The 25,710-nt window shown below is 37.3% G+C and overlaps 1 protein-coding gene across 3 annotated transcripts in view; it reads left to right on the top strand.

Moving 5' to 3' along the window:
• The window catches only part of SLC30A7 (solute carrier family 30 member 7), an 84,474-nt gene that overhangs the window by 43,702 nt on the left and 15,062 nt on the right, over positions 1-25,710 (top strand). For 2 of the 3 annotated variants that reach the window (XM_004775173.3, XM_045064912.1), the window contains exon 9: positions 22,291-22,381. In XM_004775173.3, the coding sequence (XP_004775230.1) occupies positions 22,291-22,381 (91 nt within the window). Of the gene's footprint in view, positions 1-3,170; positions 3,977-22,290; positions 22,382-25,710 lie in introns of those variants that run through there. The other variant, XM_045064913.1, reaches the window with a different exon arrangement.

Genomic DNA, 25,710 nt, shown 5'->3' on the forward strand with positions numbered 1-25,710 from the left:
ATTTGAACAATTAGTTGTAGCTTTGAATCACACTGTGATTTATTTAAAAGTGATGCCTTTTACATAGATCTGTAGCTTGATTTTTGATTCACTTAAATAAAAGAGGTACCTATGTATGATGGGAAAAAAATACATAAACAGGATGCAGAAATGAGCTTTGTTTCTGGTGTGGTATCTTTGAAGCTGTGCTGGAATTTTTTTTTTCTTAATCGGTTTTCTACAACTCACCAGTTCCCATTTGTGGAAACTGGTTTACTTTTAATTGGTTAATTTTACGAATTATTTTTACCATAATCATTTGTAAATACAAAGAAAAACTTTTGAACAAAAGAAATTGTCTTTTGTTAGGTGTAAAAGTTCTTCAGGTAATTTAGTCTCATCATTTTGAAGAAAAAAATAGTTCAACTTGCAGAGGCAAACTGAAGTACAGACTTCAGAAATGACAGTTACAATCATAAATAGAAATATGAAATAGAAAGAGAATATACACTAGTGAAAACAAAATTATGTACTTGAAATTCTAAATCATGGATGATCATCATTGTTAATGAATACAGAATTTGGACCAGATACTGATTTTGATAAATCTTGTTGATTCTGTGGTTAAATAGATAATTATTTGTGATAATAGATAATTATTTTTTTAAAAGATTTTTATTTATTTATTTGACAGAGAGAGACAGAGAGAGAGGGAACATGAGCAGGGGGAGTGTGAAGGGAGAAGCAGGTTCCCCGCTGGGCAGGGATCCCAATGTAGGGCTCAATCCCAGGACCCTGGGATCATGACCTGAGCCGAAAGCAGATACTTAGCAACTGAGCCACCCAGGTGCCCCGATAATAGATAATTATTAACTTAATAGATATACAGATAATTATTAACTAAAAAGTAGCATTTTTAAAAACATTTAAGAAGCTGCCATATCTTCAAATAGTCATATACATAAGAAATTACGGCATTTTTTATCAAAAGTGGTTTTGCCTAATAATTTCCTTTGTGCCTCATCCTTCAAGTGGTTATAATTTATGAACTATACTTCTGGGGTAAGGTAAGCAGTTTCTTAATTTTTTTACTTATTTATATATGTGTCTAAATTATAAAACTGAATAAATAGGAACATCATTGTGTAATAACTATTTTTAAATCATACATAAAACCATCATAGTGAGAGCATTTATAAACACTAATTAGTCTAACAGCCTTTCTCAGCCAGCATTCTGGGAGAGAATCCCTAAGGAATTCATTTGTTCATAAGTATTAACCTCTCACCTATGCATCTAGAAAAGTACTGGTTATGTTACTATCCTTGGGGAAATTTGGAAGTAGTCAAATTATTTTGTGTGTTTGGTAGTTCACAGCATGAATCCTAGTTAAGAGGGTGGTGGACAGTCTTAGAAATATTGGAAAGAGTGCAACCTGGGTGGCTCAGAATGTTAAGCATCTTCTTCAGCTCTACTTCATGATTCTGCGTCAGGCTCCCTGCTTAGTGGAAAGTCTGCTTCTCCCTCTCCCTCTGCCCTCCCCCCAACTTCTCCTCCCTGGCTCGCTTGCACGCTCTCTCTCTCTCTCTCTCTAATAAATAAAATCTTAAAGATATATAACTATTGGAAAGAGCAGAGCAAATATGGTAATGTATTAGTGATCATTAGCCTATTGGACAAGAGAGTGTTTGAGACTACTTTAGACCAGAAAGTGTTTGAGACTTAAAAAATTTGAAAGAAGAGATTATTTTATGTAAAATCTATCATTTTATTTCTGTAAAACTCATGAAAATAATGGGAAAACTGGCAAGCATAATTTAGTACAGTTAAGGATATAAAATTGATGTACAAAATTAATACCCTTTATTTATAAGCAAAATTCAGTCTATAGATTAAATGTGCAAAACTTGTGTGAGGAAGAGTTTTTAAATATTTCTTTAAAAATACAAATGGACTTGAACAGAGTCTTTTTTGTTTTTGAAGAATCAGTATCATAAATATGTTAACTCTTACATTTATTTATAAACTTAAAACTATTCTAATAAAAATACCAGCAGGTTTTTTTTTTCCTGGAGGTTGGTAGTAAAAGTTGATTTTAAAGCTTTTAAGGAAAAACAAACAAGCAGGAGGGAATGCTCAAAAAAACCCTGAAAAATAAAATATAAAATGTAAAGAAAGCCTTTATACTTAAAATAGGGAGGTACCTGAAGAAGCAAATCTATCAGAGCAGATCAGAAAGTCCAGAAATAATTTTTTTTTAAAGATTTTATTTATTTATTTGACAGCACAAGCAGGGAGAGCAGGAGAGGGAGAAGCAGGCTCCCTGCTGAGCCCAGAGCCCAGCTCAGGGCTTGATCACAGGACACTGTGAAGGCAGATGCTTAACTGACTGAGCCACCCAGATGCCCCCACAAATAGATTTATGTGCAAATACAAACTTAATAAGGATGAAGGTGGCATTTCAACTCAGTGGGGGAAAGATAGGCTTTCTAATAACTGGACAGCTATTTGGAGAAAGATAAATTTGGAACTGTAGCTAATACTATGTATACTTGGACGAGTTCCAAACTTGATGAGAAAGTAAAACATTAGACCATGCTAATACTAGGAGAAAGCATGTCTGAATTATTTTCTAATAAGAGAGTATTAGGGGAATAACTATGGCTTGAAACCTAGAATCAGTAAGAAAAAAGATTGGTGAATTAAGTTACATGAAAAAACTTTGGCATAGAAAAGAAAGCATCGAAAGGGAAGTCAAGTTCTTTTCCTCAGCAGAGCCACAACGGTAGTGCTAGTCTCTCTCAGCTATCCAACTCGATTCTTTTTTTTTTTTTAAAGAATTTAAATATTTCCATAGGTACAACAAAATTAACAAGTAAAGCACTCCTACAGTAAATATTATCTAACTCCAGTCTTGTCACCACGGCGATACTTGCACTTTGCTGCCGCCATAACTGAGCAGATGATACTTGGTGACATCCTCAAGGGCCACAACAGCTGGGTGACCCAGATCACCACCACTCCCCAGTTCCTGGTCATGATACTCTCCATCTCTTGAGATAAGACCATCATCATGTGGAAGCTGACCAGGGATAAGACTGATCATGGCATCCCACAGCATGCCCTTTTGGGTCATTCCCACTTTGTTAGTGATGTGGTCGTTTCCTGAGGTGTCCACTTTGCCTTCTCAGGCTCCTGGGATGGACTCCTTCATCTCCGGGATCTCACAACAGGTACCACGGTACCACCACATGCGGATTTGTAGGCCACACCAAGGATGTGCTGAGTATGGCCTTCAACAACCAACAAGTTGTCAGTAGCCCCTGAGATAAAACCATCAAACTATGGATTGTATGCAAATATACTGTCCATTATGAGAGCCGTGCGGAGTGGATGTCTTGTGTCTGCTTTCCATCCAGTAGCAGCAATCCCATTATTATCTGCTGAGGCTGGGACAAGCTGGTCAAGGTACGGAAGCTGCCACACTGTAAGCTGAAGACTAATCACATTGGCCACATCAGCTATCTGAACTCTGTGACTGTCCCTCTGTGCTTCTGGAGACAAGAATGGCCAAGCCATGCTGTGGGATCTCAATGAAGGCAAACACCTTTATATGCTGGATGGTGGGGATATCATCAATGCCCTGTGCTTCAGTCCTAACCAATACTGTCTCTGCATTGCCACGGGCCCCAGCATCAAGATCTGGGACTTGGGAGGCAAGAACATTATCTTGTAGTAAGAAGTGAAGTAGGAAGTTATTGATACCAGCCGCAAGGTAGAGCCCCCTTGTATACCTCTCTGGCCTGGTCTGCTGATGGCCTCTGTTTGCCAGCCACATAGAAAACCTGGTGCCAAAGGTAGCAGGTGACCATGGGCACCCCCTAGAAATATATGGCAGAATTTTAGAAACGAAACATTGGTTTTCTGACGTTAAAAAACAAGCAAAGGCCACCTGGGTGGCTCAGTTGGGCAATTGCCTTTGGCTCAGGTCATGATCCTGGAGTCCTGGGATCGAGTCCTGAGTCAGGCTCCCTGCTCCATGGTGAGTCTGCTTCTCCCTCTGACCTCCCCTCATGCTCTGTCTCACTCTGTCTCTCTCTTTTCTTAGATGAATAAATAAAATATTTCTAAAAAATAAAAAACAAAATTAAAAGGGAAGTAAAAGACATAATAAACTGATAAATATTTGCTACTTAGAACATGAAAGACTAACCTCCCTAATATAGAGAAAGCTCCAAAAAGAAAAATTAAAAGACTTAATAGCCTGATAAATTGACAAAAATATAAGTTCATTTAGTTTACAGGAAAAGAAATAGAATTTACATTTAAACATATAAAAGTAGTTCAGCCTCACTTATAAAAAAGAAATACAAATTAAAATTACATTGAGACACCACCTCTCATCTATCAGGTGGATAAATATCCAAAAGTTTGCATAATTTTCTGTCAAGGCTCTAGGTAAAACAGGCAGAACATTGCCGACAGAAATGAGAATGATTCTATTTCTGCAGAACGAATGTTGACAGTATCTAGCGTAATTAATTGTGCATTTATCTTTGATTAAGGAGTCCTAGTTCTAGAAATATTTATATCCTGAAGATGAACTGGCAAAAATGTAAAAGAATATATCGATAAGGTCATTCTTTGTGGCTTTATTTGTTACAGCCAAAAATTGGAAAGATCACAAATGTCCATCAGAAAGGGAGTTCTGTGCAGTCCTAAAAAGAAGAAGTTGGGGGAAGAGAGGTGACATTAGGAAGATAGCAGAAAAGGAGGCCCTAAATTCTCTTTCCTTCACTAAGGACAGAACTTTAACACAGCAAACTGACAAAATAGATTTGCAGAAATCCTGAAACTAGTTCAGAGTTTCCTGCATTCCAGGCTAGTAGGAAGCCAACTATGTGGAGGCTTGGTAGGAAATGTTTGACACTTCATAACTCTATCATTAGAGCCACTCCCACCCCCACCCCTGCACAGGGTGGAATGTTTGGGAGGAAAACCCCAACTCCCACATTATCCTTAAAGAGGGAAAGGAGTTGAGCATACCACCAACAGACTTTTGGAAGGTACTGCCTGAGAGAGAGTGTCTTGCTTGCTTGTATCCAAGTACTGACAAACAGGATGCCTGGTTGGGCATCCCTGAGAACAACGTCCTGCATTAGAGTCTGCAGTACCCCCAACAGACACTAGATGGAACCCCAGGATTGGATTTACTACAGCCTAGCTTGCTGTACTATTCCAGACACATAAAAGCTCCTGAGTAGAAGCCAGGAAACCTCTCCAAACAGGACAGATTACTTGTAAAAAAAAAAAAAAAAAAAAAAAAAAAAGCACATAGAGGACACATACCAAGAAAAGATTTTTGAGGCCCCCAGAATCTCTAGCCAGGCTGAGTAGAGAAAGTCATTCTTGTATGAAACCAGACCATAAAGTCTCGAGAGTTGGTTGATTCTTCGGATGCCAAAATCCCAAAAACAAAAAATAAGACATGTGAAGAAACAGCCAACTGCAACACATTTAAAGAAGTAACTTAGATCTCTAGAAACCAAATCCTAAAAAGAAGGAGATATGAATTGCCAGATAAAGAATTAAAAATTACCATCATAAGGATACCTAATTAACTAAAAAGAAAGCATAGAGAGCGCCTGGGTGGCCCAGTGGGTTAAGCCGCTGCCTTAGACTCAGGTCATGGTCTCAGAGTCCTGGGATCGAGACCCGCATCAGGCTCTCTGCTCAGCAGGGAGCCTGCTTCCTGCTCTCTCTCTCTCTGCCTGCCTCTGTCTACTTGTGATCTCTGTCTGTCAAATAAACAAATAAAATCTTTTTTTTAAAAAAAAGAAAGCATAGATAGACAAATGGGCAAAATTAGGAATATGATGCATGAACAAAATGAGAATATGAACGAAGAGGTAGAAACTAGGAAGAAGAGCCAAGAAGAAATTATGAAACTGAAGAATAACAGTACTAAATTGAAAAATTACTGGTAGGACTTAGTGAATTTGACCAGACTGAAGATAGAGTCAGTGAACTTGAACACAGGACTTAACAAAAATTACTAAAGCAGATAAGCCAAAAATGAAAAGTGAAGAGAGCCAAAGGGATTGATGGACAAGAACAACAACCTACAGATATGGGAGTTTAGAAAGCAAAGAAAGAAAGGAGCAGAGAACCTGTTGAAGAAATAATGGCCAAAACATTCTCAACTTTGAGAAAAGAAATGGACATACAAATTCAGGAAACTTAATTAGGATAAATCTAAAGAGGCATACAATGAGACACATCATAATTAAACTGTCACATGTCACATATGACGTGAGAATCTTGAAAGTAAGAGGAAAGTAACTTGTCACATGCCATGATAACCACAAAGAAAATGTCTGTAGAATATACACAAAGGGAAATGAGAAGTGAATCAAAACATGTCACCACAGAAAAATCAATGAAACACAAAGCAAGAGAGGAAAAGAGGAACAAAAAGCTTTAAGACTGAAAACAATGAATAGGAATAGCAGTCCTTCATACCAGTAATTACTTTAAATGTAAACAGATTAAACATACCTATTAAAAGACAAAGGCTGACTGAGGGGATTAAAAAAATAGCATGGGGTAGCTGGGTGACTCAGTTGGTCAAATGTCTGACTCTTGATTGAGGCTCAGGTCATGATCTCAGAGTTGTGAGATTGAGGCCCACATCCAGCTCTGTGCTGGGTGTGGAGCCTGCTTAAGATTCTTTCCCTCTCCCTCTGCCCCTTGCCCCATTAAAAAAAAAAAAAAAGAGAGAGAGAGAGAACATGATCCAGTTTTGTTCTGCCTGTAAGAGATGGACTTTAGATCCAAATATACACAAACTAAAAGTGAAAAGGTGAGAAAAGATACTCTATATAAACAGGAATCTAGAGATTGAAGTGGCCATACTTACATCACACAAAATAGGTATGTCAAACAAAATAGACTTTAAGACAAAAACTGCCACAAGAGACAAAGAAGAATATTGTACCTTGTTTTCAGTTACAGATAGAGCAACCAAGTAGAGGTTCCATAAGAAAAGAATAGTCTTGAACAATACTGTAAACCAACTGGACTTTACAGAATATGTATACCACTCTATCCAAGAACAGCAGAATACACATTCTTCTCTAGCAAACATGGAACAATATGCCAGATAGACTACATGTTAGGTAACAACAAAAGTTCTAACAAATTTTAGAAGATTTAAATTATACAAAATATCTTCTCTGATCAAAATGGAATGAAATTGGAAATAAGTAGAACAACATGAAAATCTAAAATTATGTGGAACTTAACATATTCTTTAACAATCAGTGGGTCAAAGAAGAAATTAAAAAGGAATTTAGAAAATGTCTGGAGACAAATGAAAACAAAACACAACATATCAAAACTTAGAGGACATAGTGAAAGCAGTACTAAGAGGGAAGTTCATAGTGATAAATAACCTACATTTTTAAAATCTCAGGATGGTCACATGACTTTATTTTATCTCATTTTAATTTTGTGAAGCAAAAAAAAAAAAACCCTCAAATCAACAACCTGACTTTATACATTAAGGAACTTGAAAAAGAAAACTAAAAAACTAGAAAGTTAGCAGAAAGAAGGAAATAGTAAAGTTTGGAGCAGAGATAAATGACACCGAGAATAGAAAAACAATAGAAAACAACACAACCGAGACTTGATTCTCTTGAGAAGATCAACAACACTGATAAACCCTTAGCTAGATAAACTCTTAGGAAAAAAAGACTCAAATATCTAAAGTTAACAGTGAGAGAGGAGACTTACAACTGATATTGCAAAAATAAGAAATATAAGGAACTACAGTGAACAGTTATTTGCCAACAATTGGAAACTTAGAAGAAATAGATGTATTTCTAGAAACATCCAACCTACTAAGACTGAATCATGAAGAAGCAAAAAGCTCTGAACAAACCTATAGAGAGGAGCCGGTAATTAAAGAATTAAGGCACTAATTAAATACTTTTCAACAGCAACAACAACAAAAAAAGCACAGAACCAGATGAATTTACTGGTGAGTTCTACCGAACATTTAGAGAAGAATTGACACCAATTCTTTTTTCAAACTCTTCCAAAGAATTAAAGAGGAGAAAAGACTCCCAGTCATTCTATGAGGCAGGAGTGACCCAGGTACTGAAACCAGACAAAAACATGACAGGAAAAGAAAACAATAGACCAAGAAATACCTGGGTGGCTTAATCAGTTAAGCATCTGCCTTCGGCTCAAGTCATGATCCCAGGGACCTGGGATTGAGTCCTGCAAATGCGGTCCTTGCTCAGCAGGGACCCTGCTTCTCTCTCTGCCTGCTGCTTCCCCTACTTGTGCTCTCTCTCTGTCTCTAACAAGTAAATAAATAAAATCTTTAAGAAAAAAACCGCTATAGGGGCGCCTGGGTGGCTCAGTGGGTTAAGCCGCTGCCTTCGGCTCAGGTCATGATCTCAGGGTCCTGGGATCGAGTCCCGCATCGGGCTCTTTGCTCAGCAGGGAGCCTGCTTCCCTCTCTCTCTCTCTGCCTGCCTCTCCATCTACTTGTGATTTCTCTCTGTCAAATAAATAAATAAAATCTTTAAAAAAAAAAAAAAGAAAAAAACCGCTATAGACCAATATTCGTCTTGAATATTGACTAAAATTAAAGTCCTGAACAAAATATTAGGCAAAATGAATTCAACAGCACATTAAAAAGGGATCTTGCTTCATGACCAAGTGGAATTTACACTTGGAATGCAAGGATGGTTCAACATACAAAAATCAATTGATGTTATATGCCAAATGGAAAGTGAATGAAAAAATACATGATCATCTCAATCAACTCAGAAAAATCATGTGACAAAATTCAACAGCAATGAAATGGTAAAACACTTAACACACTAAGAAGGAAACTACCTCAATGTAGTAAAAGCCATATATGAAAACCCACAGTTAACATCATATTCAGTGGGGAAAGACTCAGAAGTTTTCTTCCAAGATCAAGAACAAAGCAGGCATGCCCAATTTCATCACCACTGTTAACCATAGTACTGAAAATCCTAACCAGAGCCATCAGACAAGAAAAAGAAAGGCATACAAATTGAAAAAGAAATTAAAGTTTCCTGTTCACACATAACATGTTCTTATATGTAGAAAACTCTAAAGATTCCATTAAATAGCTGTAGGACTAATAAAAGAACAAAGTTGCAAAATATAAAATCTACACTCAAAACTCCGTTGTGTTTCTATATACTAACAATGACTGATCTAAAATAAATTTAGAAAATAATCCCATTTACTACAGCACTGAAAATGATAAAATACTTAATAATATTAACTTCACCAAGGAAGTGAAAGACTTGTATACTGAAAACTATAAAACATTGCTAAAGGAAATCAAACAAGGTATGAAGAATAAAGGGAAAGATTTCTCTTGTTTATGGATCTTAGAACTTAATATTGTTTAAATGTACATTTGTGATCTACATTTGTGATCTACAGGTCCAATGCAATCACTATCAAAATCCCAATAACCTTTTTTTTGCATAAAAAAATTCCTAAAATTTGTATGGAATCTCAAAGGATGATGAATAGCCAATATAATCTTGAGAAAGAAGGAAGCCTCACACTTCCTGATTTCAAAACATACTACAAAGCAACAGCAATTCAGATAGTGTGGTCCTGGCATAAAAATAGGCCAATGGAACAAATAGCCTGGGAATAAACCATATGTATATAGCCAAATGATTTTTGACAAGAGTGCCAAGACTATACAATGGGGAAAATGCAGTCTGTCTTTACCAAATGGTTTTAAGAAAACTGGATACCTGTATGCAAAAGAATAAAGTTGGACCCTTACCTTATAACCACAAGCAAACATTAACTCAAAATGGATTAAAGACCTAAATATATTATCTAAAACTCTTAAACTTCTAGATGAAAACTTAAAGGGAAAGCTTCAGGACATTGGATTTAGCAGTTATTTCTTGGCTATGAACCCAAAGGACAGAGCACAAATTAAAAAATAGACAAATGAGACTTAAAAACTATTGGTGCCTCGTGAGAAACAACAGCAGAGTAAAATGGCATCCTGTGGAATGGGAGCAAATAATTATAAATTATATAATCTGATAGGGGTTAATATGCAGAATATATAAGGAAAATGTACAACTCAAGCAACAGTAACAACAAACAAATAATCTGATGATAAAGCAGGCAAAAGATTTGAATAGACATTTCTCCAAAGAATATATACAACTGACCAATAAGCATAAGAGGAGATGCTCAAATAGCACTAATCATTCGTGAAATCCAAATTACTCATTCTCATTCATCAGGATGGCCATTATCAAAAGAACAGATAATACATATTCATGAGGATGTGGAGCATTTGGAACTTTTGTGCAGTATTTGTAGGCATGGCATGGTACAACCATTATGGAAAATATGGATGTTCTTCACAAAGTAAAAAATAGATTTACCAGCAATCCCGCTTCTGGATATACATCTCAAAGAACTCAAAGCAGGATCTCAAAGAGATGTGCACATACCTGTATTCATTGTAGCATTTGCAAGAGATAAGAGGTGGAAGTAACCCAGATAGATGTCCATCAGCAGATGAATGGATTAACAGAAACGTATATACATACAGTGGAATATTAGGCAGTCTTTAAAAAGAAGGAAGTGCTGTCACATGATAAAACATAGGTGAATTGTAACATTTTGCTAAGCAAAATGAGCCAGTCCAAAAGAGACAAGTACTATATGATATGTCCATTCAGATGAAATAGATAAAGTAGTCGGAATTACAGAAACAGAAAGTAGAAAGGTGGTTGACAAGGGCCAGAGCAGAGAGGAGGAGAAATTAGTGTTTAATGGGTATGGAATTCCACTGTTACAGCACGAAAAAGTTCTAGAGATCTTTTGCACAACAGTGTTAATACTGCTGTTACTAAGAAACAGGTCAAGACAAACTTAACATTAAACTTAATGTTATCTATCATTTAAAAAAAATAATAATAGGGAAGACCTCTATATGGTAATATGTGATTGTCAAGATATATTTTTTTAAAAACACTTGAGGGATGCCAGGGTGGCTGAGTCAGTTGAGTATCTGACTCCTGGTCTCAGCTCATGTCTTGATCTTGGGGTCCTGAGTTCAAGCCCTGCTTTGGGCTTCACACTAGGCATGGAGCCTACTTAGAAAAGAAAAGAAAAAAAAAGCAACGCCTTGATAATGCACCACATGCCACCTTTTATAGAAGCAGGAGAAGAGATACATATATAACATGCATGTTTTCCTATAAATTTCCAAAAGAAACTCTAAAAGAATGAACCAAAAGTAAGTGTGTTTACCTCTTGGCAAAGGGATTAGAAGTGAAACTTCAAATATATACATATGTGTGTGTGTGTGTGTATTTTAATATACTTTTGGCTTTAGAATCATTGACATTTTTAGCCTTTAAAAAAAATAAAAGTAGGGAGGAGGATGGGTGAAAGAGGTAAAGGGGATTAAGAGTACACTTATCACCAGCACTGAATAATATATGGAATTTTCTAATCTCTATATTGTATACCTGGAACTGCTATAACACAGTATATTAATTAACTGGAATTAAAATACTTTTTTTTTAATACAATTAAAAGTGGGGACAGCTGGGTGGCTCAGTCAGTTACTCGGCTGCTTTTGGCTCAGGTCATGATCTCAGGGTCCTGGGATTGAGCCCCACTGAGCAGGAAGCCAGTTTCTCCCTCTCCCTCTGGCTGCTGCTTGCCCTGCTTGTGCGCGCATGCTGTCTCTCTTCTGACAAATAAATAAAAATCTTTAAAAAAAAATACAATTAAAAGTAAACATAAATCTTTAAAGGTGGAAATCATATTGTTTTTTCAACTCTGAATCACTTACTCATTCTTACTCTTTTTTTTTTCCTCCACTTCTTTTCACTTGGCTGCCAAAAGAAAAAATCACAGTCCCTCTTGGTTCTTCAGTTTTAATATTAATTGTTAAGTTGTGTGTAATTAATTTCAAACTCTCTTCCCACTAGCTATAGCCTGCACGTAAGTGACTCTGTTCTCTTGCTTAATTAATCCTTGGAAAACATGATCCCCCCCCCCCCATCTCAGCAACTAAGTATTTTCATGTAGTCATCCAGTGTAATGTAGCAATTAGTAATCTACCTTGAGATACTCAGTAAAAGGTCTGTTCTCAGAGTGGTATTTTAAAAGTTTGATTTGTATAAACAATTTAATAAGGGTCTTTTTGCCTTTGTTTTGTATTTCCATGTTTGGTTTACTTCTCACAAACAGTGACTTTGGAAGTTCTCTTTGAAGATGGGCCCATAATGGTAACTAGGGGTAGGAATTTGCTTCTATTCAGGTTTTGATAATACCAGTCAGCTCTCAGATGGTGGAAAACATTTACATTGTTATTACTGCTCCTCTTTTCCTGAGCTTTTAAATTTCTTTTTGTGGTCCAGGCTTCCTATTCACCCTGAGGGTCAGCTTTTCCTAAACGTCAGACCTCTCCTATAGGCAGAGGTGCTTTGTGAGAGCTAGCAAAGCCATGTTGATGACTTCATTGGAGGAAATACTGTAGTGTGGCTAAGAGCATTTGCTATGGAGTCCATCCAAGTGCCTGGGTTCAAGTTCTGTTCTCACCAGTTAGCTCTATGGTGCCTTAGCCTCTCTATGCCTTAGTTTTTCAGCTTTAGAGTGGGGTTAACAGTGATGCTTACCTCATAATTTGTTATGTATAGATTAAGTGGGTTAAGATATATAAAGTCTAGCACAAATTGGCAAAAAATTGGGAAGCATTGTGTGTTAATTGCTTGCCTCCCTTCTGTCCCAAAAGGAATGCTTTTGGAAAGCAGGCACCATTCACTTAAAAGGTTTCTCACATGCCCCTTTTTCTTCCCCCGTATTTAACTGCCTCATTCTTTCATTATCAAGTGAGGGAAAAGAGACAGAGAGAAAGGAGGGAAAGAATAAAGGAAATATATAAGAATAAAAGAAATATAGTATGTTGGTGACTGCTTCCATCATTTAAGAGGTAAGATGAGTTGCTGCATATTAACAGTGCCCTTTGCTACTTGTCTCTGCCCTCATTACTGGATAACAGGTTCTTCACAGGAACACACACATCTAGAGGCAAACCTCTTTTTCTATAGGGTGAGGAAATGTTATGGTTTGAATACCGCACAGAAATCGAATCAGTCACAAGTATACCATTTTTTAACTTTCACCAGACAGAGAGTTTAGCCCAAATTCCTAATAACCTTGTTGAACCTAGAGATTAATCAGCACTTTGGTTCCAGTCCTTTTGCATTTTTCTTGCTGACCTCAAGTCGTTTTTGTTCTGAGTTAAAATTTGTGATCACTGAACCTATGTGAATGATAATTAATTTGATTTTGATAATGGTGATAAATATTTCCTGCCGTCTTATCTGGTTTTTCTAAACAAGATCCTGTGTCTTCACTTCTAAACTGTTTGCAAAATGCAGATTTCCTTAAAGAACTTTATCTCCTGCTTTTGTCTATCCTCCAGCTGCTGCTTTCAAATGGGTTACTGAAGGAGTGGGGAGGTTCTTCCAGGTCTCATGATCTTTTCAATACAAATGTCACCATATGTAATACAAATAATGTGAATTTATTCCTGCCCCATCTTCTGAAAACTGTGTACTTTGTGGAGCTTTTTGCCCGTTTCCTTCATTGATCCCCTTGTCTCTTTCCAGTTCCCTGCCTCTTGACAGGGTATCAGTGTGAATTTGCATTCTTTTTTTTTTTTTTATCTACACCCTTGTTCTTTATGGATATATAATAAATGATTTAATAATTTTTTTCTTATATAGCTGGTCTGATTTTAGTTTCTATTCATGAGAATAAAGAAAGGAGCTTTTATTAAGATAATAAATTGCAAATCAAGAATTGGTAACAATGATTGCTCCTGCCTGAGTTTAATTCTTTCTCATCTGTACTTGAATAGAGGATAAGATACTTTTGCTTCTTTTTATTAGAAATTCTTTGGGGAGGGGCAGGTGGGTGGCTCAGTCAATTAAGCATCTGCCTCTAGCTCAGGTCATGATCCCAGTGTCCTGGAATCAAGTCTCGCATCTGGCTCCTGACTTGGTGGGAGCCTGCTTCTTCCCTCTCCCTTTGCCTGCTGCTCCTCCTGCTTCTGCTCTCTCTGTTTCTTGCTATCTCACAATCTCTCTCTCTGTCAAATAAATCTTCAACAAAAAATTATTTGGGGGTGTAACTAAATTGAGGGGACCCCTGTTGTTTTTCTATTTAGCTATTACTTTGAAGGGTTGAAAGTCACATCAAACAAGGACTATTCTATAATCTTAAAATCCTCCAGAGTGTTTGAAATTCTTAAATAGATTATATATTCAGCAGACATGTGCCAAGTGCTTATATATTCCAAGTACTATGCTGGGCACTGAGACTAAAAAGAACATGACACGATCTCTGACTCTGGAGGACTTAATCATGATGAGACGCTGTAGTGGAGAGAACTTTAGCATTGGAATCAGCACATCCAACTCTGCCTCTTCCTAGTATGTAACAAAGAGCAAGTTGTCTTGATGTCCCTAGAAGGTTTTCTCTTATGCACAATGAGGGAGCTGGCCTTAATATCTCTTAAAATCTTGCCTATATCTGACATTCTGTCATTTCGGAATGGAATGTTTCTCTTAAGGTTACTTAAGGCTGATGTGAGGATCAAATAAGAAAAAAATTATGAAAACACTTTAAACACTATTAAGTGTTGTCTAAACAAAGACATTACTAATTACTTACTAACATGACATTACTTACTAATGCTTTTGGTCCAAAGACCAGATTTATTAGGTGTTATAACTAAGTTCCAGAAGTTTAAAGAAAGGGTGACCTTTTCGTGACTTTGGCTCTGAGTTAGGGGTATTTTAGGGTATCCAGTTATCACCATTATTGACTAAAGTAGGTACTGTGTGCATTGATTTTAAACTGTAGGTTTTGAAACCTAGCATAATTATAAGGTAAACCACAGTTCCTGTGGTATGGAGTTATCTCTTCTGTATTAGCCCCACTTGGGGCTTGATCTCACAACTCTGAGATTATGACCTGAGCCAAAATCAAGAGTCAGAGGCTTAACCGAATGAACCACCCAGGCAGCCCTGCATTATGATTCTTGAAATTCTGTGTTAATAGGTGATTGTTCATCACTATGAAATAATCATATTTATGCAAATATGACTGCTTATTTACAGCTTGCCCTAGGACTACTGTGTCTAAATGTAAAGTATATTTCAACTTTGGGTCCGTTTTCTTTGGCTTTTTGTCCACTAAACATTTTCAAGTGAATGACATATACCAGACCTTCAAAGTTTATGGGTTCTTTAAAAAGTACACCTATATTTTTCTAGGTTCATAGATTGTAAGAACCCTTGATAATATGCAGAAGGACTGAGCCCATAAGCCAATTCAAAAAGTTGAATCAGTGATTATGTTTTAATTATTATTGTAGATGTTTATTCTCAGATCTAAGTAATAGTTTCAGCTCTGAAATTTTTTATTGCCTAGCATTACGATTATCACTAGTCTGTTCTTCAGAAGTTTTCATAATGTATCCCTTTTCTTTTGTTTGGCTTGTTTATCATTACTGCTAGATAATTTACAGTTGAAATGGTGAGACTCTTTCACTAAAAGCTGCTTCTCAAGTGAAATTTGAATATATTTTCATTTGCAAAGTTACTGGCAATAAAGAGTAGTAACTATTGCTTATTTAATCCGTTAGCATTTAAGCCTACATTAAGTTTATGTTTATGACTATATGATTATACATTTAATTTACCTTCAGCTTTTGAAGAATTAAACCATTACCCTGTTTTACTGGTAAACTCATATACCGAATGACTCATGCCTTTTATATATGCTAGGAAAATGGTGTTTCAATGTTAAAGTTAGAATTGAGTTAGTCAACCAGCAGTGAACCTCTAATTGTTTCCAAATGCTTACTTTTTGGGTTTGGATGCAGCTCTGAGTGTTAGCTAAGTCAGGAATTTGCTAAGCTTGCTTGTCTTTTCCCCCATATCCTTTCATTATGGGTAGATAGATGCATGCTAAAATCTGTTTTATGATTTCCCATTACGATAGTTAATCAGAAAAATATGGACACAAACTCCTGAGCTAAACACAATTTTAAAAGGCAAAAATAAAATTTCTGCAGGTTTCTTTTACATTTTATGATCTTTGAAATTGTTATAGAAATTGACCTTTGTTCTAAATTGCTATATCACCATGCGATTTAGCAAGCACCTTTCTTTTTCCACCACAGTTTCATGACCTACTTACAGATACAGCTGAAATCCTTAAATAATTTCAGAATTACTGTTGGACAAAATTAGTGTGACACATCAGTGTGCTTTGGTGAAATGCTGTTGAATGTAAACATTTTATTAAAATTCCACTGAAGCAGGCAACCATTTTGAATTTTATAATAACATCAAAAGCAGTAAATACCTCATTGACACTTACCTAAAAAAAAGTTATTATTAATTCCTTATATCAATTATGATAATTTTATTTAGTTATTTTAAAATTAATTTTATTGAAATGTTCATTTGCATTATGTTTTTTTGGTTTTTTTTGAGACAGAGCACATGTGCTTGCTCACACTAGGGGCGGGGGTAGGGGTAGAGGGAAAGAATCTTTTTTTTTTTTTTTTTTAAAGTTTTTTTATTTATTTGTTTGACAGAGAGAGATCCCAAGTAGGCAGAGAGGCGAGCAGAGAAAGAGGAAGGGAAGCAGGCTCCCTGCAGAGCAGGGAGCCCGATGTAGGACTAGATCCCAGGACCCTGAGATCATGACCTGAGCCAAAGACAGCGGCTTAACCCACTGAGCCACCCAGGCGCCCGAGGGAAAGAATCTTAAGCAGACTCCCTGTACTTGCTGAGCGTGGAGCCATAGACGAACTTGATCTCACCACCTTGAGATCATGACCTGAGCCAAAATCAAGAGTCAGAGGCTTAACCAACTAAGCCTATCAGGATTATGCATTATAGTTCTTGAACTGAGTGTTAAAATGAGTGATCTCTAAATTCCCTATTACTTTTAATAGTTTGTTATCTGTGGGGACGCCTGGGTGGCTCAGTTGGTTGGGCAGCTGCCTTCGGCTCAGGTCATGATCCCAGGGGCCTGGGATCGAGTCCCGCATCGGGCTCCTTGCTCGGCGGGGAGCCTGCTTCTCCCTCTGCCTCTGCCTGCCTCTTTGTCTGCCTGTGCTCACTTGCTCTCTCTCCCTCTGTCTCTTACAAATAAATAAATAAAAATATTTTAAAAAAATAGTTTGTTATCTGTGATCATGGAAATTCTTCATCAGTTCTACAATCTTCAAACTAAGGGCCACATGTGAAAACAAATTTTATGGAAAAAGAGAAAATATTAGGGTCTTTCTTTCTTTCTTTTTAACTGATGTGGTAGTTAGGAGCAGCTGGCTTTGGGAGGCAACATACATGAAATAGAGACTAAAAATTTGAACAAAGATTTGGATAAATTTGTAGATGGTTCTGGGTGACTTTTTTTTTTCCTGGGTGACTTATTAAAGACAGTATTAGAGGGGCGCCGGGTGGCTCAGGTCATGGTCTCAGGGACCTGGGATCGAGTTCCGGGGACTCTCTGCTTAGCAGGGACTCTCTGCTTCTCCCTCTCCCTCTGCCTGCCTCTCTGCCTACTTGTCATCTCTCTCTCTCTCTCTCTCTGCCAAATAAATAAATTAAATCTTTAAAAAAAAGAGAGAGAGAGTGTGTATTAGAGTGTACTTAACATTTGAAAGCCAATCTCTTCAGGGATTATTATAGCTTGGACTCAGTCGTCTCTTTATTGTGTTTTAAATCACACATAAATTAGAAAAATAAGACTATATGCCTAGGGTACTCTAAAACATCAAGTATTTTAAGATTGTTTGCAAAAAGATGTTTCACACCTGTTGCTTAGTATCATTGTTCATATTGTATGCCTTCTGCTATAGTAGAGCTGGGTTCTTTTCCAGTTTTCCCAACTCTTATTTATTTTTGTAGATTTAAAAGTAAGTTTACAACATAGTAATAAAGAAAACTGTCGCGAGAAGTTCATGGGAAATGAAAATGGGTAGAGGCATCGTGTCTAGTTGTTTGGCATTCATATGTGCGTTCTTCCAAATGGTAGGCCCTAAATAAGTGTTTGTTGCCTGATTTCCAGTCACCTGTCTATAGGCTTTTTCAAAACTTGTTAATCCTTTTGAAGTAGTTATTGCATATTATTTATCTTTTTATTTTCAGTGCCTAGCACGTGCTTGGCAAATGGTAGGCATATAATAAATGTTTGTTGACTTTAACTTTTCAAAATTGAAGTTAGAGCCAAAAGACTCGGTCTTATTATTCTGGCTCTCCTCACTAGCTGTGTCCTTAGGCAAGTTCCTTTGGTGTTCTAGACCTTCATTTGCAACTCAAGAGTTGGGTTCCATCTGGTTCTAGAAAATCTGATGCCAAGCAGAGTATACAGTAGTGCTTAATAATTGCTTATTCTTAGCAGTTGCTTAATAAAAATTCATTTATAGGATTACCTAATTAACGATGGAGTAAGTCAATTTGCCACGTATATCTCAAGTATCTCAAGTGGTTTCTAATCGAGTGCATTTTGCACCTCAGATATCTTTAGGCATTATTTGCAGTTCCTTGGGATAAAGATTGAAGAAAAAATGCTCAAACAAGTGAAATTTTTCTATGTGCCTTCTAGAGAAAGCATTAAAAAAAAAACTTTTTTATTCTCAAACTTTTTTCTTATTCTAGGAGGACCATTTTGGTGCCTTACTTTCTGAATAATAGTAAGGAAAGTGGGAAAACATAAAAATTATAAGGTATATAAAAATACTCCTGACTTTTTCCCTAAAAATGAAGGAGAGAGGAAAGAAAAATGTCATAATGGTTGAATTGTACCTTATCAGTCTACCATCTTGTTTTTCTTTGCCTTTTTTATAAACCCAGGGCATCCTCACCTGTATAATAATGGCACAGTAGGTAGAAACAGACACTGCTCTTCAGGTTAGTTGAAGGAATAACCATATTCTTTTACTGTCAAAATCCTTAACTCCACTTCAGTTGCTCTCTGTCTAACATTACCATAGGTATCAGATTTTGATTTTCTTTTTTCTTTTTTTTTTTTTTTTAAATAGGAGCACAGAGAGGACATTTCATACAGTTTGGAAAACAGTTTGGGATCAGGAAGTGTACACCCTAGAAGGGGTGACACTTGAGATTTTAAAGAAGGAATAGAAGCCAGACTACAGGGCAGTTTAGGGACATTCTAGACAGAGGTAACAACATGAGCAAAGGATGAAAGGAGGAACAGCCAAAAGTAAAGTCCAGGTATGTTTATTTAGAGGGCTGAAAATGTGAAGCAAGGACTGATAGAAGGTGAAGCTAGGTGGGGCAGATCTAAAAATATATCATGTTAAAGAGTTTACATTTAATCCCCAAGTCATGGAGGAGCTTTCAAGGGATTTTTTTTTTAATGGGGAAGGGACAGGATCAGGTAACTGATTTTAGATAAATTAATCTAATAGTTTTATAAAGAATGGTTGTATTAGTTATCTAAGGATGCATAACAAATTATACAAAAACCTAGTAGCTAAAATAACAGGCATTATCTTATAGTCTACTTTGCTTCAGGAACCTGGTCATACCCAGTGGGGCTGTCTGGCTCAGGGTCATTTACAAGGTGGCAGTCAAGGTGTCAACCAGGGCTACAGTTATTCCAAGGTTCATTTGGGGTAGAGTCTATTTCTAAGCTCCCTGAAGTGGTTGTTGAAAGTATTCAGTTCGTTCTATACTATTGGACTGAGGGTCTCCGTTCCTCTCCAGAGGCATCACTTGGTGCCCTGTCACTTGGGCCTCCCAATAGAACAGCTTACAGCATGACAGCCATGAGTGAAGAAGTGAGAGGGCAAGAGAGCAGGGGAACAAGACAGAAGGCGGAGTCTTTTCATCTAATTTTAGAAGTCCCATCTTGTCACTTTTGCTGTACTTTATTCATTAGCAACAAGTCACTAGGTCCAGCCCACACTTAAGAGAAGAGTAGGGGATTACACAAGAACATGAATATTAGGGAAACATGGACTGTTGGGATCCGTCTTCGAAGCCGACTATCACAGTGGACTTGAAATAAGACTAGAGATAAAAATGACCCACTTAGTGCTTGCTTCGGCAGCACATATACTAAAAAATGGCGCACTTAGGAGGCTATTATAATAATCCAAGTGAAGATATGGAGATTATTGTAGACATGTGTAGTAGAATGAAGGGGAGGGAATGGAGACAGGAAATATGTAGGGTGTTAAATCATGAGAACTTGGTGATTTAGAGCATGGAGGTTTTAAGGGAGAAGGAGGAATTAAGGGTGGTATCTAATTATTTTTAGCTCTTAATCTGACTAAAGAATATTTTCGCTTGAATATGACTTAACCTCCTCTCTACATTGATAATTTCATTTTCACTATTGCCATCCCCTCCATACATTTTGCCTTTTGGGCTTGTCCTTGATGTTGCTTTACTATTTCTTTACTATATCCAATTAGACACTGGTTGTTTCTCTCAGTATCTGTTTAATTTTCCTAGTTGTCTCTGTTCCTGTCTTACTCTCATTATCCAAGTACTTCTCACTGTGCACATAAAGTGTGGGAATGGACTTGTCAGTGCTTCCCTGTGGCTATTTCCTATCTTTAATCTAGATTCTAAAACATCTAATATTTATAAATCTGTCATTGATTTAACCAACCAGTTTTTACCGTGGGCCCACTTTGTGACCGGCATTTTACTAGGCATCCTTGGGAATATAATTATAAACAAGACAAACATTGTCTCTGTTCTCATTGTCTTTGTTCTTATAATGTCTTCTCTTCCTTTCCACCTCTCAGAAATATCACTAATTTGGGGGGTACCTGGCTGGCTCAGTTAGAGGAGCATGTGACTCTTGATCTTGGGGTCCTGGGTTAAAGCCCCATGTTGGGTGTGTGTTTGCTTAAATAAAAATAAAACTTAAAAAAGAAATATCACTAATTTTTAAGGTACGTCTCAACTTCTGCCTTTCTTAAAATGTATGTTTGTTCCTTTTATCTCTATCTCCTACAGCTCTAATTAGGAGGGTTTTTACTTCGGGAAGTTTGAGATTCTCCACGTTTGAAAGAGAACACTGGTTTAAGCTGTTAAGTGTAATGAAGCTGTCTGACCTCTCAGTCTGCTTCAAGCAGTAGAGCAGGGCATTGCCACCCTGATTCAGTGGAATCGTGTGGAGAGCTGTTTAAAAACAGATGCCTTGGCCTTCCCTCAGATATTTTATGTCAGAAATGAAAACAAATAAGACTGTACTAAGGTGAACCTGGTGTCTAGATAAGAGAACTATTGCACTGCGTCACCGTTATCATTATACGTTACTTGTTTCTGTGCACTTAATCATCCAAATAGCTTAAAATAGTAATTTCCAAATACTGGTGGAGGACTAGCTACACCAGTACAGATGGATGTTTGGGCCCCATCGCTAAAGGTGTTGATACACTAGATCTGTGGTTATATCCAGGCTTCTGTATTTTTTGAATAATGAAAGAAGACTGATACATAATTGGGCTGTAAAAATATTAGATGAATAGACTAATGTACCATATTAATTTTTTGTATATCCCTTTACAATATATATTTTGTATATATCCTGTTCAAATATATACGTGTAAATATATGATAAGCAATAAGGACCAGTCAGCCATGATGTACCTTATAGATTACTTTGGAAGCTTCTGGCCAATTGAAATTGTATTTTAAATAGTAGTTGAATGACTGCTGTGTTTAGATTTTTAGATGCTCCAATATTATTCAGTAGTATAGTTTAGTGTTTCATACATTGGTGTATTTTGGTCTAGCTATTTTATTTTATTTGAGATTTTATTTATTTATTTGACAGAGGGAGACACAGCAAGAGAGGGAACACAAGCAGGGGGAGTGGGAGGGTTAGAAGCAGGCTTCCCGCTGAGCAGGGAGCCTGATGCTGGGCCTGATCCCAGGACCTTGGGATCATGACCTGAGCAAAAGGCAGATGCTTAAATGACTGAGCCACCCAGGCACCCCTAGCTCTTTTATTTTAGATAATGACTTACTGATCATATGAAAAATTTATAACAACTAGATTCTTTTTCCTCATATTATTCTGATAAATCTTGTTATGTTCTATTATAGAAGCATTATATGACTACTTTCTTGCAGAATGGGACTATCAGAATGTGGCTTTAATAATTTTTTTTTTTTTACTTTTGTTTAGTGTTATTCCTCTTTTAAGAGAGTCTGTTGGAATATTAATGCAGAGAACTCCTCCGGTGTTGGAAAATACTCTGCCTCAGTGCTATCAGAGGGTAAGTTTCAAAGCTTCCAAACCATTAGATTTTATGTTGTTTTCAAGCTGTTAGGGTTTTTAACTTTTACAAATATGGGTAGCATATGCGTATAATTTAGTGTTTCTTCCAAGATTGAATGCTAACCATGAATGCCATTTGTACAAACCAGAATAAAATCATTGGAAAATACTGAACTTCAGTAAAGAAAATGTGGCAGAGATTGTCCTCATTTAGAATTTGAGCAGTTCTTCTAAAATACGGATATGAATAGCAGATAATGTAAGCATTTATTCAACATATTTTTTGAGCTCCTACTTAGTGCCAGGTATTCTAATAAGGTACTAAGTAAATAAGCGTAAACAAGACAAAAGAGTGTCTGTGTTCAAAAAGGTTGTGGTTTAGTGGGGAAAAACAGGCACTAAACAATAAATTGGTAAATAAGAAAATATCTTTGATAGTTACTATAAGAGAAATAAACAAAGTGATGTGGTAGACAGGGATGATCACATTAGGTTGACTAAGGAAGTTATACTCAAGGAAATTGAAACCCTGATGACAAGAAGGAGCCAGCCTTGTGAAAATCTGGAGAAGAGTGTTTCATGTTTCAGACCAAGGAACTCTTTAGGCTAATGTGGGAGTTCTACAACTGGAACTAGTTTAGAGTTGTGAAGACCAGAAGAAAAGGCCACTGTGGCTAAAGCATAGTCAATAAAGGGATGAGTGGCTGGAAAGACTGGAGAGAGTGGTAGGGCCCAGATCATTCAGAGATTTGGGTCTTATTTAGAGGTTTAGTTTTAATCTTAATCCAGGGGAAAGTATGACAAAGTTTTTAGGCGGGAAGAGTGTCATAAAACTTGTGTTTTTAAAAGATTATTCTGCTTGCTATTTGGAGAACAGATTCTAGAGAGAATGATAGCAAAGAAAACCAGTTATGAGGTTCTTGTCATCTAAGTGGGGAAAAATGGTGATTAGGACTACTGAGGGAACAGTGAAGATGGAGATAAGGACACATTTGGGATACATTTTTGGAGATGGATTCTGTTAGTGAAGGGGAGAAAAAGTGGTGACTCTCAAAGAGGTAGATGCTGGTACCATTTGTTAAGATTCAGGCTGTGTTGATACAGGTTTGAGGATGGAAGCTCTCTCCAGATCAAGAGTTCTATTCTGGATACGTTAAAATTGAAATGCCTTCTATACTCTTACAGGAAATGTCAGTGAAGTAGTTGAATATGCAAATCTGGTGTTTTAGGGGAAAGATTGGGACTAGGTAGAGTTTTGAGTCATTGATATATGAATAATATTTAAAATATTGGGGTTATGTGAGATTTCCTTGGGAGAATTCAGCTCTTTTTAGCTTTACCTTTAGCTCCAGGTTTACAGCACAGGTGGTGGAAAGCCAGGAAAGGGAGTGGTTAGGAAGGGAGCTGGAAACCGAAGAGGTGGTCTCTCAGAACTGAAGAAGGAAGCATTGATGCCCTTTCTGTGGGGCGAGCAAGGTAGGAAGAGAAGTGATCATTGATCGGCATCAAGAACAGCACTAATAACTTGATGAGACCAGTTTCAGAGGCGTTTGGAAAGGAGACCTTGATTTGAGTAGATTAGGTGAAAATGAGTTGGGGAAGTAGAGATAGTAGCTACAGACAACTCTTTTAAGAAGTATGGCTGTTAAAGGGAGCAAAAAAATGAGTTGACAGCCTGAGTATGGATATAGTATTATGGCAGGGGCTGTTTGTTTGTTTTTAAAATAGGATATGCTGGAATAGTGCTGTCCCATGGAACTTTCCCCAGTAATGGAAATATTATATAATCTGCAATGCCCAGTATGGAAATCACAAGCAAAATGTGGCTGCATACATAAGGTGTATGGGTAGCACAATTGATTTTTAATGTAGTTTCATTCTCCTGTATTTAGATAGCTACGGGTGTCTGGTGATTTCCGTATTACACAGTGCAGTTCTGGAGCATGTTTGTTGATAACGGGCCATCCTAGAGGAAGAAATCAATGATATGGTAGTGAAGGTGACCACTGCAGGAATGAAGTTCTTGAGAAGATGAAAAGTATTGAACCACGGGCACCTGCGTGGCTCAGTCAGTTAAGAGTCAGACTCTTGATTGGCTGAGGTCATGATCTCAGGGTGGTGGGCTCAAGCCCTGCATGGAGCCCTGTATTCTCTCTCTCTCTGTCTAAAGAAGAAAAAAAAGGTAGAACCAGAAACATTATGGAGGAATTCAGTGTAGAGGGGAGCCAGCGCTACCGTACCCCTAGAAGGGAGGCAGAAAGTGCTGACAGAGATGAGGGTCAAATGGTGGATTTGGTGGTACCAAGATAAGGGATTTTTATGTCCTTCTATTTTATCATTTATAAGGCAGTGTCATCAAACAGATTGGAATGCCAGAGGAGGGGCGCCTGGGTGGCTCAGTTGGTTAAGTGTCCACCTTCAGGCCAGGGCGTGATCCCAGGGTCCTGGGATTAAACCCTGTGTTAAGCTCTCAGTAGTGGGAAGCCTGCCTCTCCCTCTTGCTCTGCCTCTTCCCCTGCTTGTGCTCTCTCAGTCAAATAAATAAAATTTAAAAAAAAAAAAAAAAAAAAAGGTAGGGTGTGCCTGGGTGGCTCAGTCTTAAGTGTCTGCCTTTGGCTCAGGTCATGATCTTAGGGTCCTGTGATCAAGCCCTGCATAGGACTCCTTGCTTAGCAAGAAGCCTATTTCTCCTTCTTCCTCTCCCTCTGCCTGCTGCTCTGCCTGCTTATGTTCTGCCAAATAAATAAATCTTGAAAGAAGGAAAGGAAATGAAGGGGAAAGGGAAAGGGGAGGGAGAGAGAGAGAAAGAAAGAGGAAGAAGGAAAAAGAAAGTATGAAAGGTGTTTTTTTAGATATGGAAAATGAAGTGTTACTCATTTGACATTTGTGGTTATCATTTTAAGGGAGGGTAGGCATCATAACTGTGGAAGAGAAAGGGTCAGTTTATTGAATAATGCTTACTATAAGCTGGTCCCTGAACGAACTGTTCTACATATATGGTTTCTGGTTTTCACCATATTTATATAGGCTAAGTTTTATCTTCCTTTCCATAGATAAAATCGAGGTTAAGAGAATTTAAGTAACTTATCCAAGGTCACAAATGCTAGTGGCTGAGCCAGAATTCTAGTTCATATCTGTCTGATTCCCAAGCTCATGCCCTTTCTGTCATACCACACTGTCCAAGTAGGAAAAGCATCTGTGACTACGCTTTCCCCATATTATTTAACTTGAAGCAGAGTATATAGGAGCATTCCTCAGTCTTAGCTACAAGAGCACTTGCACTCTTAGAGGTAGAGGAGATCTATTCAGTCGGTTGTTTTATTCACA

The sequence above is a fragment of the Mustela putorius genome, unplaced genomic scaffold (genome assembly GCF_011764305.1).
Source record: "Mustela putorius furo isolate JIRA1106 unplaced genomic scaffold, ASM1176430v1.1 tig00003853_pilon_pilon_pilon, whole genome shotgun sequence".
In the NCBI taxonomy this organism is placed as follows: Eukaryota; Metazoa; Chordata; class Mammalia; order Carnivora; family Mustelidae; genus Mustela; species Mustela putorius.